This window comes from Oncorhynchus tshawytscha, linkage group LG09 (assembly GCF_018296145.1).
Source record: "Oncorhynchus tshawytscha isolate Ot180627B linkage group LG09, Otsh_v2.0, whole genome shotgun sequence".
Taxonomy (NCBI): Eukaryota; Metazoa; Chordata; class Actinopteri; order Salmoniformes; family Salmonidae; genus Oncorhynchus; species Oncorhynchus tshawytscha.
In genome coordinates this window covers 10404270-10416665 of record NC_056437.1, presented here as the reverse complement: position 1 = coordinate 10416665, position 12396 = coordinate 10404270, and the positions used below count along the sequence as shown (strand labels likewise).

The 12396-nt window shown below is 48.9% G+C and overlaps 1 protein-coding gene across 1 annotated transcript in view; it reads right to left on the bottom strand.

Moving 5' to 3' along the window:
• The window catches only part of ctif (CBP80/20-dependent translation initiation factor), a 150526-nt gene that overhangs the window by 27075 nt on the left and 111055 nt on the right, over nt 1–12396 (bottom strand). Inside the window, exons 11-14 of the mRNA XM_042327947.1 lie at nt 10385–11164; nt 9852–10329; nt 7603–7902; nt 2681–2836 (exon numbers count right to left, since the gene is read on the bottom strand). Of these exons, the coding sequence (XP_042183881.1) occupies nt 2681–2836; nt 7603–7902; nt 9852–10329; nt 10385–11164 (1714 nt within the window). The remainder of the gene's footprint in view (nt 1–2680; nt 2837–7602; nt 7903–9851; nt 10330–10384; nt 11165–12396) is intronic.

The following is a 12396-nucleotide window of genomic DNA, read 5'->3' as shown; positions in this document are numbered from 1 at the left end:
GTCTAGACGAAGACCACGGCTGTCACTGCAGACAACTCACTTGAACCCGGATGGGTGTGTGTGTGTGTGTGTGTGTAGTGCAGTGCATTCAGACCCAGTGACTTTTTCCACATGTTGTTACATTGCAGCCTCATTCTAAAAATAGATTCAATTGTTTTTTTTCTGAATACTTTTTCAGAATGCACTGTATCTACGCGAAAGGCTGGATATAGGATGTCACCATGGAAACCAGATAAACACATCTTGCCTCACTGAGATACTGAGAGGGGGAGTACTCGCAGGGAAGGAGGCAGGCAGAGAAGCAGCTCTTTCTCCTCACACTAGCCCCCCCCCATAACATGTTACTGTATCACTGGCTAGAAGTAGGAATACGGAGGAAAATTACTAGCCTGGAACCCAGATCTGTTTTGTACAGTCTTTCACAACACCTACGGTCAATTTGTTTGACATGACATCAACTACAAGTTGGCTATACTGCAGAAACAAATCTGGATTCAGGTTATGATAGGCTAAATGCTGTACTGTCTTGGTGGCTTCTCTGGTAATTGATTTCATGCTAACCATTCATCTAAACCCTCCATGCTCCACTCACTGTTTTGACCACTTCTGCTTTCTCTACCGGATAAACCCCAGTTTATTACCGCGTCTGTCTGCGGTCTCTGGTTCCTATGGAAACAGTCTGAGCCAATGTGACAGACCTCCTCCGCTGATGGAAATTGGAACTCTGAGGTGAGGCAGGTGTTACCGGAATCATCTTCTCCTCTTAGTTTTTTCCCCCCCAATTACCCAGAGTACTATGCTGTGCTGTGGGATTGACGGACGGATGGGGGGGCCTTCTGAATAAGGATGCTTTGTTATCGTAGTGAATTACTGGTTGAGGATATATCCACATAGCATGTGTGACACACCCAGTCAACGAGAGACAACCGAGCCTGTTCCAATATCCACACTAGAAATAATTTCCAGCCTATAAGTGGTACTGCTAGAGTGGATATAAGAAGATATCCAACATTATAGATTGTAGATTAGATGGCTACATAGTTGAGCAGAGGTGGAATGTCCGTGGGTGTGTGTGTTTACACGGGACAAACCAAAACCCTAAACGGTTCTCCAGGTGGAGGTGTGTTAGTGTAGTGGTAGACAGGTGGAGGTGTGTTAGTGTAGTGGTAGACGGGTGGAGGTGTGTTAGTGTAGTGGTAGACAGGTGGAGGTGTGTTAGTGTAGACAGGTGGAGGGGTGTTAGTGTAGTGGTAGACGGGTGGAGGTGTGTTAGTGTAGTGGTAGACGGGTGGAGGATGTGTTAGTGTAGTGGTAGACGGGTGGAGGTGTGTTAGTGTAGTGGTAGTGGTAGAGGTGTGTTAGTGTAGTGGTAGACGGGTGGAGGTGTGTTAGTGTAGTGGTAGACGGGTGGAGGTGTGTTAGTGTAGTGGTAGACAGGTGGAGGGGTGTGTTAGTGTAGTGGTAGACAGGTGGAGGGGTGTGTTAGTGTAGTGGTAGACAGGTGGAGGGGTGTGTTAGTGTAGTGGTAGACGGGTGGAGGGGTGTGTTAGTGTAGTGGTAGACGGGTGGAGGGGTGTGTTAGTGTAGTGGTAGACGGGTGGAGGGGTGTGTTAGTGTAGTGGTAGACAGGTGGAGGGGTGTGTTAGTGTAGTGGTAGACAGGTGGAGGTGTGTTAGTGTAGTGGTAGACAGGTGGAGGGGTGTTAGTGTAGTGGTAGACAGGTGGAGGGGTGTGTTAGTGTAGTGGTAGACAGGTGGAGGGTGTTAGTGTAGTGGTAGACAGGTGGAGGTAGACAGGTGGAGGGGTGTGTTAGTGTAGTGGTAGACAGGTGGAGGTGTGTTAGTGTAGTGGTAGACGGGTGGAGGGGTGTGTTAGTGTAGTGGTAGACAGGTGGAGGTGTGTTAGTGTAGTGGTAGACAGGTGGAGGTGTGTTAGTGTAGTGGTAGACAGGTGGAGGGGTGTGTTAGTGTAGTGGTAGACAGGTGGAGGGGTGGAGTGTGTGGTTGGAGTGTAGTGTAGTGGTAGACAGGTGGAGGTGTAGACGGGTGGAGGTGTGTTAGTGTAGTGGTAGACAGGTGGAGGTGTGTTAGTGTAGTGGTAGACGGGTGGAGGTGTGTTAGTGTAGTGGTAGACAGGTGGAGGTGTGTTAGTTAGTGGTAGACAGGTGGAGGTGTGTTAGGTGTGGTAGACGTGTGTGTTAGTGTAGTGGTAGACAGGTGGAGGTGTGTTAGTGTAGTGGTAGACAGGTGGAGGTGTGTTAGTGTAGTGGTAGACAGGTGGAGGTGTGTTAGTGTAGTGGTAGACAGGTGGAGGTGTGTTAGTGTAGTGGTAGACAGGTGGAGGTGTGTTAGTGTAGTGGTAGACAGGTGGAGGTGTGTTAGTGTAGTGGTAGACAGGTGGAGGTGTGTTAGTGTAGTGGTAGACAGGTGGAGGTGTGTTAGTGTAGTGGTAGACAGGTGGAGGTGTGTTAGTGTAGTGGTAGACGGGTGGAGGTGTGTTAGTGTAGTGGTAGACGGGTGGAGGGGTGTTAGTGTAGTGGTAGACGGGTGGAGGTGTGTTAGTGTAGTGGTAGACGGGTGGAGGTGTGTTAGTATAGTGGTAGACAGGTGGAGGTGTGTTAGTGTAGTGGTAGACAGGTGGAGGTAGACAGGTGGAGGTGTGTAGGGAACAGGGAACTCACCTCTCGGAGACAGGTGTATATAGGACAGACCAACACCCTAAACGGTTCTCCAGCGCTGGACCTCATGGTTCCAAAAACCTCACACAGGAAGGTGATGAATCCCAACCAAAGCTCCACGTCAGACGCCTGCAGCTCCACCCGACGAGAAAAGTCCTTCTGCAGAGGACAGAGAGAGGGGTGACTAAAATATTAGCATAATGTAAAATCAGGTTCTCCTCAGAAAAGACCTTCTGCAGAGGACAGAGAGAGGGGTGACTAACATATTAGCATAATGTAAAACCAGGTTCTCCTCAGAAAAGTCCTTCTGCAGAGGACAGAGAGAGGGGTGAATAACATATTAGCATAATGTAAAACCAGGTTCTCCTCAGAAAAGTCCTTCTGCAGAGGACAGAGAGAGGGGTGAATAACATATTAGCATAATGTAAAACCAGGTTCTCCTCAGAAAAGTCCTTCTGCAGAGGACAGAGAGAGGGGTGAATAACATATTAGCATAATGTAAAATCAGGTTCTCCTCAGAAAAGTCCTTCTGCAGAGGACAGAGAGAGGGGTGAATAACATATTAGCATAATGTAAAATCAGGTTCTCCTCAGAAAAGACCTTCTGCAGAGGACAGAGAGAGGGGTGAATAACATATTAGCATAATGTAAAATCAGGTTCTCCTCAGACCGATTATTGAATTTTTAAAAATGTATTTGTAATAATGACAATTACAACAATACTGACTGAACACTTATTTTAACTTGATATAATACATCAATAAAATCAATTTAGTAACATGGTAGCAGCACTAAGCATGGTACAAACATTATTGGGCACAGACAACAGCACAAAGGGCAAGAAGCTTCATTGTAAATAAGAGATTTGTTCTTAACTGACTTGCCTAGTTAAATAGAAACTGGGTCTGGGAAGCAGAGAATCTGTTGGGAATGAATGGTTCCTCCATAGAAAGACACAGAGACAATAAACAAATTATACATATATGAATGAAAATATATATATGAATATATATGTGAGAGAGAGAGAGAGAGAGAGAGAGAGAGAGAGAGAGAGAGAGAGAGAGAGAGAGAGAGAGAGAGAGAGAGAGAGAGAGAGAGAGAGAGAGGCAGAGAGGCAGAGAGAGAGAGACAGAGAGAGAGAGAGAGGAGACAGAGAGAGAGACAGAGAGAGGCAGAGAGAGAGACAGAGAGAGAGAGAGAGAGACAGAGAGAGACAGAGAGAGGCAGAGAGAGGCAGAGAGAGGCAGAGAGAGAGGCAGAGAGAGACAGAGAGAGGCAGAGAGAGACAGAGAGAGGCAGAGAGGCAGAGAGAGAGACAGAGAGAGGCAGAGAGAGAGACAGAGAGAGACAGAGAGAGGCAGAGAGAGGCAGAGAGAGAGGCAGAGAGAACCACGTCTGGTTGGGTTATAGGGTGGCATCCTTGGCTGTACAACTCGATTCTGTTTGTCAATGAGGAGGTACAGGTGGTAATTGGTTCTGACAGATCTACACACAGCTGTATGGTACAGTACCAGTACAGTCAAATGCAGGTTTATAAAATCCAAGTAATGCTCATGTCTTAGTGGGCAAAACATTTGCATAAAAATACTAACCGTTGTGGGTGTTGCATGTTAACAGAAGTGAACTAATGGATAATACCTACACTTTATATCAACTTGACAATGACAGAGTTCAGCATGAAACAATCTAATGTAAGAGTTAAACAATCTGTGCAGAGCTGTATACAGATGTAAGGTTAATGGCCACTATGCATTTATACAGACATGACATAAGAAGGGAGATAAAGATGCTTAACATGAAATGCTCCTGTAGATGACAGAGAAACTGAAACGTGACACCAGGGTGAGGAAACAAGCATAGCACTCGCTTCCTAAAAGACAGGTACGGGCGCTTAGCACCCAGCCGACAAACCAAACCACCGCCTGGCTACACACAGAATGACCACTCTAGGGGGAGAGGAGAGGGGGAGAGGAGAAGGGGAGTGATTGGGAGAAGGTGGACTAGAGAGGGGGAGTGAGAAGGGGAGAGGAGAATGAGAGGGTAGAGAGGAGGGGGAGTGAAAGGGGGCGAGGAGAAGGGGAGTGATTGGGAGAAGGAGGGTAGAGAGGGGGAGTGAGAGGGGGAAAGGAGGGTAAAGAGGGAGTGGGAGTGAGAGGGGTAGTGGGGGAAGAGGAGGGTAGAGAAGGGGAGTGAGAGGGGGAGAGGAGGGTAAAGAGGAAGTGGGAGTGAGAGGGTGAGAGGGGTAGTGGGGGAAGAGGAGGGTAGAGAAGAGGAGGGGAGAGGGGGAGAGGAGGGTAGAAGGGGAGAGGGAGAGTGGAGGAGAGAAGGGGGAGTGAGAGGGGGAGAGGAGGGGAGAGAGGAGAGGAGAGGGAGAGTGATTGGGAGAAGGAGGGTAGAGAGGGGGGAGTGAGAAGGGGAGAGGAGGGGGAGAGGGGTAGAGGGGGGAGAGGAGGAGTGAGAGGGTAGAGAGGGAGAGGAGGGAGGGGGAGAGGAGAAGGGGAGTGATTGGGAGGAGGGAAGAGAGGCAGGAGTGAGGTGGAGAGGAGGGTAAAGAGGGTGAGTGAGTGAGTGAGGGTAGAGAGGGGTAGTGTGGGGGAGACAGAGGGGGAGAGGAGGGTAGAGAAGGGGAGTGAGAGGGGGAGAGGAGGGTAGAGAAGGAGGAGTGAGGGGGGTAGAGGGGGAGAGGAGAAGAGGAGTGATTGGGAGAAGGAGGGTAGAGAACAGGGGGAGAGGAGGGTTTAAAGAGTGGAGATTTGGCACCATATCCATCAGTAACAAGCTATTTAAGGAGCCATACTCTGCTTAGATCTATGTCCCAAATGGCACCCGTCACAAAGCCCTGACCTCAATCCCATAAAGAATGTGTTGTCAGAACTGAGAAAGCGTGTGTGAGCAAGGAGGCCTACAAACCTGACTCAGCAACACCAGCTCTATCAGGAGGAATGGGCCAAAATTCACCCAACTTATTGTGGAAGGCTACCCGAAACGTTTGACCCAATTTAAACAATTTAAAGGCAATGCTACCAAACACTAATTGAGTGTATGTAAACTTCTGACCCACTGAGAATGTGATGAAAGAAAGAAAAGCTGAAATAAATCTCTACTATTATTCTGACATTTCACATTCTTAAAATAAAGAGGGAATCCTAACTGACCTAAAACAGGTATTTTTTTACTAGGATTAAATGTCAGGAATTGTGAAAAACTGAGTTTAAATGTATTTGTCTAAGGTGTATGTCAACTTCCGACTTCAACTGTATCTTTCAGCACTTGACTTACAGTGCATTCCGAAAGTATTCAGACCCCTTGACTTTTTCCACATTGTGTTAGATTACAGCCTGATTCTAAAATGGATTAAACAGTTTTTTTCCTTCATCAATCTACACACAATACCCCATAATGACAAAGCAAAAACAGGTTTTTAGAAATGTTTGCACATTTATTGAAGCACCTTTGGCAGCGATAATAGCCTCGAGTCTTCTTGGGTATGACGATACAAGCTTGGCACTAGAGGTCAACCGATTAATTAGGGCTGATTTCAAGTTTTCATAACAATCGGTAATTTATGAATGCCGATTATGGCCGATTATATTGCAACCCACGAGGAGACTGCGTGGGTTGCAATACTGCGTGACCACCTGTTACGCTTGTGCAGAAAGGAGCCAAGGTAAGTTGCTAGCTAGCATTAAACTTATCTTATAAAAAACAATCAATCTTAACATAATCACTAGTTATAACTACACATGGTTGATGATATTACTAGTTTAACTAGCTTGTCCTGCGTTGCAAATAATCAATGCGGTGCCTGTTAATTTATCATTGAATCACAGCCTAATTCAACTTCGCCAAACGGGTGATGATTTAACAAGCGCATTCGCGAAAAAAACACTGTCGTTGCACCAATGTACCTAACCATAAACATCAATGCCTTTCTTAAAATCAATACACAGGTATATTTTTTTTTAAACCTGCATATTTAGTTACCATTACCTGCAAACATGAATTTATTTTAACTAGGTAAATTGTGTCACTTCTCTTGCGTTCTGTGCAAGCAGAGTCAGGGTTTATGCAGCAGTTTGGGCCGCCTGGCTCGTTGCGAACTGTGTGAAGACCATTTCTTCCTAACAAAGACAGTAATTCATTTGCCAGAATTTTACATAATTATGACACAACACTGAAGGTTGTGCAAAGTAACAGCAACATTTAGACTTATGGATGTCACCTGTTAGATAAAATACAGAACGGTTCCATATTTCACTGAAAGAATAAACGTTTAGTTTTCGAGATGATAGTTTCCAGATTTGACCATATTAATGACCAACGGCTGGTATTTCTGTGTGTTTATTATATAATAATTAAGTCTATGATTTGATATAGCAGTCTGACAGAGGTGGTAGGCAGCAGCAGGCTCGTAAGCATTCATTCAAACAGCACTTTCCTGTGTATGCCAGCAGCTCTTAGCAATGCTTGAGCATTGCTTCAAGCCTATCAACTCCTGAGATCAGGCTGGCAATACTAAAGTGCCTAAAGAACATCCAGTTGTCAAAGGTATATGAAATACAAATGGCCACTACCATAAAGGCCTGATTGGTGGAGTGCTGCAGAGATGGTTGTCCTTCTGGAAGGTTCTCCCATCTCCACAGTAGAACTCTGGAGCTCTGTTAGAGTGACCATTGGGTTCTTGATCACCTCCCTGACCAAGGCCCTTCTCCCATGATCGCTCAGTTTGGCTGGGCAGCCAGCTCTAGGAAGAGTCTTGGTGGTTCATTAGCTGTCACATTTACCCCACGTCACACACAGCCACTGACACCAATTATGACCATCCACACCTAAACACTGAGATAGTGACTGTGTGTGACTGGTGTCAGACAGACAGACAGACAGACAGACAGGAATGCATGCACGCACACCCCCCCCCTCCCTCACCTGTAACATATTGAGCAGTAGTGACCTAAACTTGGTCCCCTCCACCATGAACAGGGCCATCTTGTCACAGAGCCTTGCAGCAGTAGCAGCAAAGCTCCTGTCGCTGAGGGCCTTGTCATAGATGGTGCTGACTATCTGGGCCAGGGTCTCCTCTGACTGGGTCGAGCTCTGGGCCTCCTCCATGAAGGAGCTGAGCTGGCTGTCCACCCCGGCTCTGTTGCTCCTCATGCTGTTCAGGATCTCCAGCAGGCGGTGCATGCGGCTCCGCTGGGGCCCGACCGGAGACACCACAGCCTCCTCCTGGAGAACAGCAGAATACAAAAAAATCCTGGTCAATTGAGAATCACAGCCTTTCAGTCTGGAGCTCATCTTAATTGTGTCTGGGACTCTGCCTGGTCATAAAACCCCCAGCTTTGTTATCATGTATTTGAGCTGACATATGAACACGCATGGTGCATTTCTGTGCTCAATAGATGTTTAACCCAGGAAGTGAAACCCCTGAGAGAGGAAATATGGTTTGACAACAGATACAGGATATGACATCATCAATATGCTTCTTAACACCGTGTCAGTGAGTCTACAGGGGAGGGTCAGGGTATTGTCACTGTAAAACGCAGCACACAGAGCTAGCCTTAATGAGGAGCAGGCTACACTGCAGGGGTAGAGGCAACCCTGGACGTGTTTTTGATGTAACCAACCTGGAAGACCAGGTGTGTTGAATATAGGCAATCACTGAACTGACCAATTAGCTCAGTTGGTGAGGTGTGGGACCTAGGTGAAACAGTACCTGCTGCATTTCCAGGAACAGGTTTGTCTACCTCTGCTATAATGGTCTTATTCATTTGGCATCAAATGAAAGAAAGTGTCCTGAATCAGGTACTACCTGGAATTATTCAATTAGAAGCACAGTTTTCGTTCTACGTTGCAAACAGTTTTGCTACGGTGTGCCTTAATGAATACAACCCTGAACCCCAAACGTGACAGGGATCTGACTGTGGATAATGTCCCATGTTTCCTCCCATTTAGGTAAATTCCTGTCTCTGGTCTCATTCCAAATTGCACGCTATTCCTTATATAGTGCACTACTTGACTAGAGCCTATAGTCAAAAGGAGTGCACTACATAGGGAGCAGGCTTCCATCTGAGCCTCAGCCTGTGTTTGAAGCAGTCTGTTAATCTCTGTCTGGTTGTCGCAGGCTGTAAGGGGGAGAGGAGCGGCCGCGCCTTAGACACTTAGGTTAAGAACTAAACAGACACAAGTAATGAGTCATGCTACAAGAGAAGTTGACCCACGACATCAGAGTCTACAGACAAGCCTCCACTGTTTGTTTATGTTTAACCCCCTGTTTCATGATATCCAATTGCGATTCAATTTCAATCTTGTCTCATCGTTCCTCGGGAGAGGTGAAGGTTGAGTCATGCGTCCTCTGAAACATGACCCGCCAAACCGCGCTTCTTAACACCCACCCGCTTAACCCGGAAGTCACCCGCACCAATGTGTCGGAGGAAAATCAGACTGCAGGCGCCTGGCCCGCCACAAGGAGTCAGCCTGCAGGCGCCCGGCACGGCACAAGGAGTCAGCCTGCAGGCGCCCGGCACGCCATAAGGAGTCAGCCTGCTTTGCGCCTGGCCCGCCACAAGGAGTTGCTAGAGCGCAATGAGCCAAGTAAAGTCCCCCCGGCCAAACCCTCCCCTAACCCGGACAACGCTGGACCAAACCCTCCCCTAACCCGGACGACACTGGACCAAACCCAGACGACGCTGGACCCCCTCCCCTAACCCAGACGACACTGGACCAAACCCTCCCCTAACCCAGACGACACTGGACCAAACCCTCCCCTAACCCGGACGACACTGGGCCAAACCCTCCCCTAACCCGGACGACACTGGGCCAATTGTGCGCTTTATGGGACTCTCGGTCATGGCCGGTTGTGACACAGCCTGGGACTCGAACCAGAGTCTGTAGTGATGCCTCAAACACTGTGATGCAGTGCCTTGCGCCACTCGGGATGCCCCCAGTGTTCTTTAATAAATTAGAGAGTTGCACCCCCACCTACCAAACAGACTCAGCAACCCATGTGTGTGTGTGTGTGTGTGGTGTGTGTGTGTGTATTCATCTAAAATGTTTACTGTGTGCATGTTTGTGTGTGTGTGTATGCATGTGTGTCGAAAGGGGAGGGCGTGGCCATGGCCTGCCTAAGACTGATGGTGATTGGCAGATAGATAAGACAGTAAAGATATTTAGTTTACCTTGTCTTTTAGCCTCCTCCTCAGCCTCTCCTTGGATGATTGCAGCAGGCTGACTTTAGGGCCCTCGTCCAGCTGGCTTTCCCTGTGCTTGTCACTCCCCGTCGGGCTCTGGCCCTTCTCCTGGCCCCCAGGCTGGCTGGGAAGCCCCTCACTGGGGCCCTTGGAGATCTCTGTCTCTAGCCTGGTGCTGGTCTCCTCTGCCTTCACATTCTTTGTCTCTTTGGTGTTTCTGAGCGGTGCCACCCCTCTGTCCCTGTCTCCCGTTGTGGTTGCCCCCCCTGTCTCTGTCCCTGTCTCCCGTTGTGGTTGCCCCCTCTGTCCCTGTCTCCCGTTGTGGTTGCCCCCCTCTGTCCCTGTCTCCCGTTGTGGTTGCCCCCCTCGGTCCCTGTCTCCCGTTGTGGTTAACCCCCTCGGTCCCTGTCTCCCGTTGTGGTTGCCCCCCTGTCCCTGTCTCCCGTTGTGGTTGCCCCCTCTGTCCCTGTCTCCCGTTGTGGTTGCCCCCCTCTGTCCCTGTCTCCCGTTGGTGCCCCCACTCTGTCCCTGTCTCCCGTTGGTGCCCCCCTCTGTCCCTGTCTCCCGTTGGTGCCCCCCTCTGTCCCTGTCTCCCGTTGGTGCCCCCCTCTGTCCCTGTCTCCCGTTGGTGCCCCCTCTGTCCCTGTCTCCCGTTGGTGCCCCCGCTCTGTCCCTGTCTCCCGTTGGTGCCCCCCTCTGTCCCTGTCTCCCGTTGGTGCCCCCCTCTGTCCCTGTCTCCCGTTGGTGCCCCCTCTGTCCCTGTCTCCCGTTGGTGCCCCCCTGTCCCTGTCTCTCGTTGGTGCCCCCCTCGGTCCCTGTCTCCCATTGTGGTTACCCCCCTCGGTCCCTGTCTCCCGTTGTGGTTGCCCCCTCGGTCCCGGTCTCCCGGTGTGGTTGCCCCCTCGGTCCCTGTCTCCCGTTGTGGTTGCCCCCTGTCCCTGTCACCTGCCGGGCCCCCTTGCCCCTGCAGTCCCTGTCCTACCCCCTGCCCCTTCTGGTTGTGGTGCCAGCGGCGATTCTGGCTATAGCCGTGGTGGGGAGGTCCCTGACGCTGCCCGCCGTGGCCCTGGAACTGTTGCCCGTGGCTACCTCCACGCTGTCCTCCCTGCTGCTGCTGCTGCTGCTGCTGGTCACGAGTGTATCTACCATGACCCCCCGGCCCGGGCTGCTGCTGGTCATTCTGTTGCTGATTGACCGGTTGTTGTTGAGATGGAGGTTGTTGTCGTTGTGGCGACTGCTGCTGAGGATTCTGGGTCTTCCTGTCTCCTCCACCTCCCGGAGGTCTCTGCTGCTGCTGTCTCCTGTAATGAGAGGAGCAGGGGGGGGGTAAGGGTTCTGTTACCCACATGGCAAAGCGTGACGCGTTGACGCTACTCTGCCTGGCAAGCCTGAACCAAGCCAGCCACCCCTGTCAGAGTACCATGGCTGAATCCACACCCATCTGTTCTGTTCAGCCCTGTGACATCATCTGTTCTCTGTTGACCGTCTATTGTAACAGTCCCACTCTCTCAGTCTGCTTGTTCAACACGCCTGGCCTCCCCCACACAGATCTATCAGCCTAGTGGTCACTGCTTTCAGATAGGACAGACACTAATGACAGAACCCAACACCACAGACACTAATGACAGAACCCAACACCACAGACACTAATGACAGAACCCAACACCACAAACACTAATGACAGAACCCAACACCACAGACACTAATGATATAACACCACAGACACTAATGATATAACACCAGACACTAATGATATAACACCACAGACACTAATGATAGAACCCAACACCACAGACACTAATGATATAACACCACAGACACGAATGATATAACACCACAGACACTAATGATATAACACCACAGACACTAATGATATAACACCACAGACACTAATGATATAACACCACAGACACTAATGATAGAACCCAACACCACAGACACTAATGATAGAACCCAACACCACAGACACTAATGATAGAACCCAACACCACAGACACTAATGATAGAACCCAACACCACAGACACTAATGATAGAACCCAACACCACAGATAGATCTTAAGCTATGACGAGGGAGGCCTGTTTGTTTATATAAACAGTAGGTGCGTCCCCATGTGACGTGGGTCTTCACTAGATGACTGACGCAACAGGATTAGGAATATTTCCTGTTGTTATCTTCATTAGTCTCAGTCCAACTGGCCCTTTACATTACATATCTGTTTAGGGTCTAATAGCATGTCGTCTGTCAGGTATCAACCCGTTGACTGAAATGTATCAGTTTACAGTATGACATTCAACTGAAAAAAATGACTTTTTCAACATGCCTTTAATTATTTTTTAAAACTATCAAACCATCCTTAACGGCACTCAAACATCATTCTAACCCTTCAGGCCTAAACAACACCATCCAATATATCTCTAGCTGATCTTTCTACTGCTCATCTTTAAATTCAACAGCGCGCCCACTCTATAGGAGATATGGAAAAAATGAAGCAGACCAATCCAATCGCACATCAATTCTCTCTCCTTCTCTTT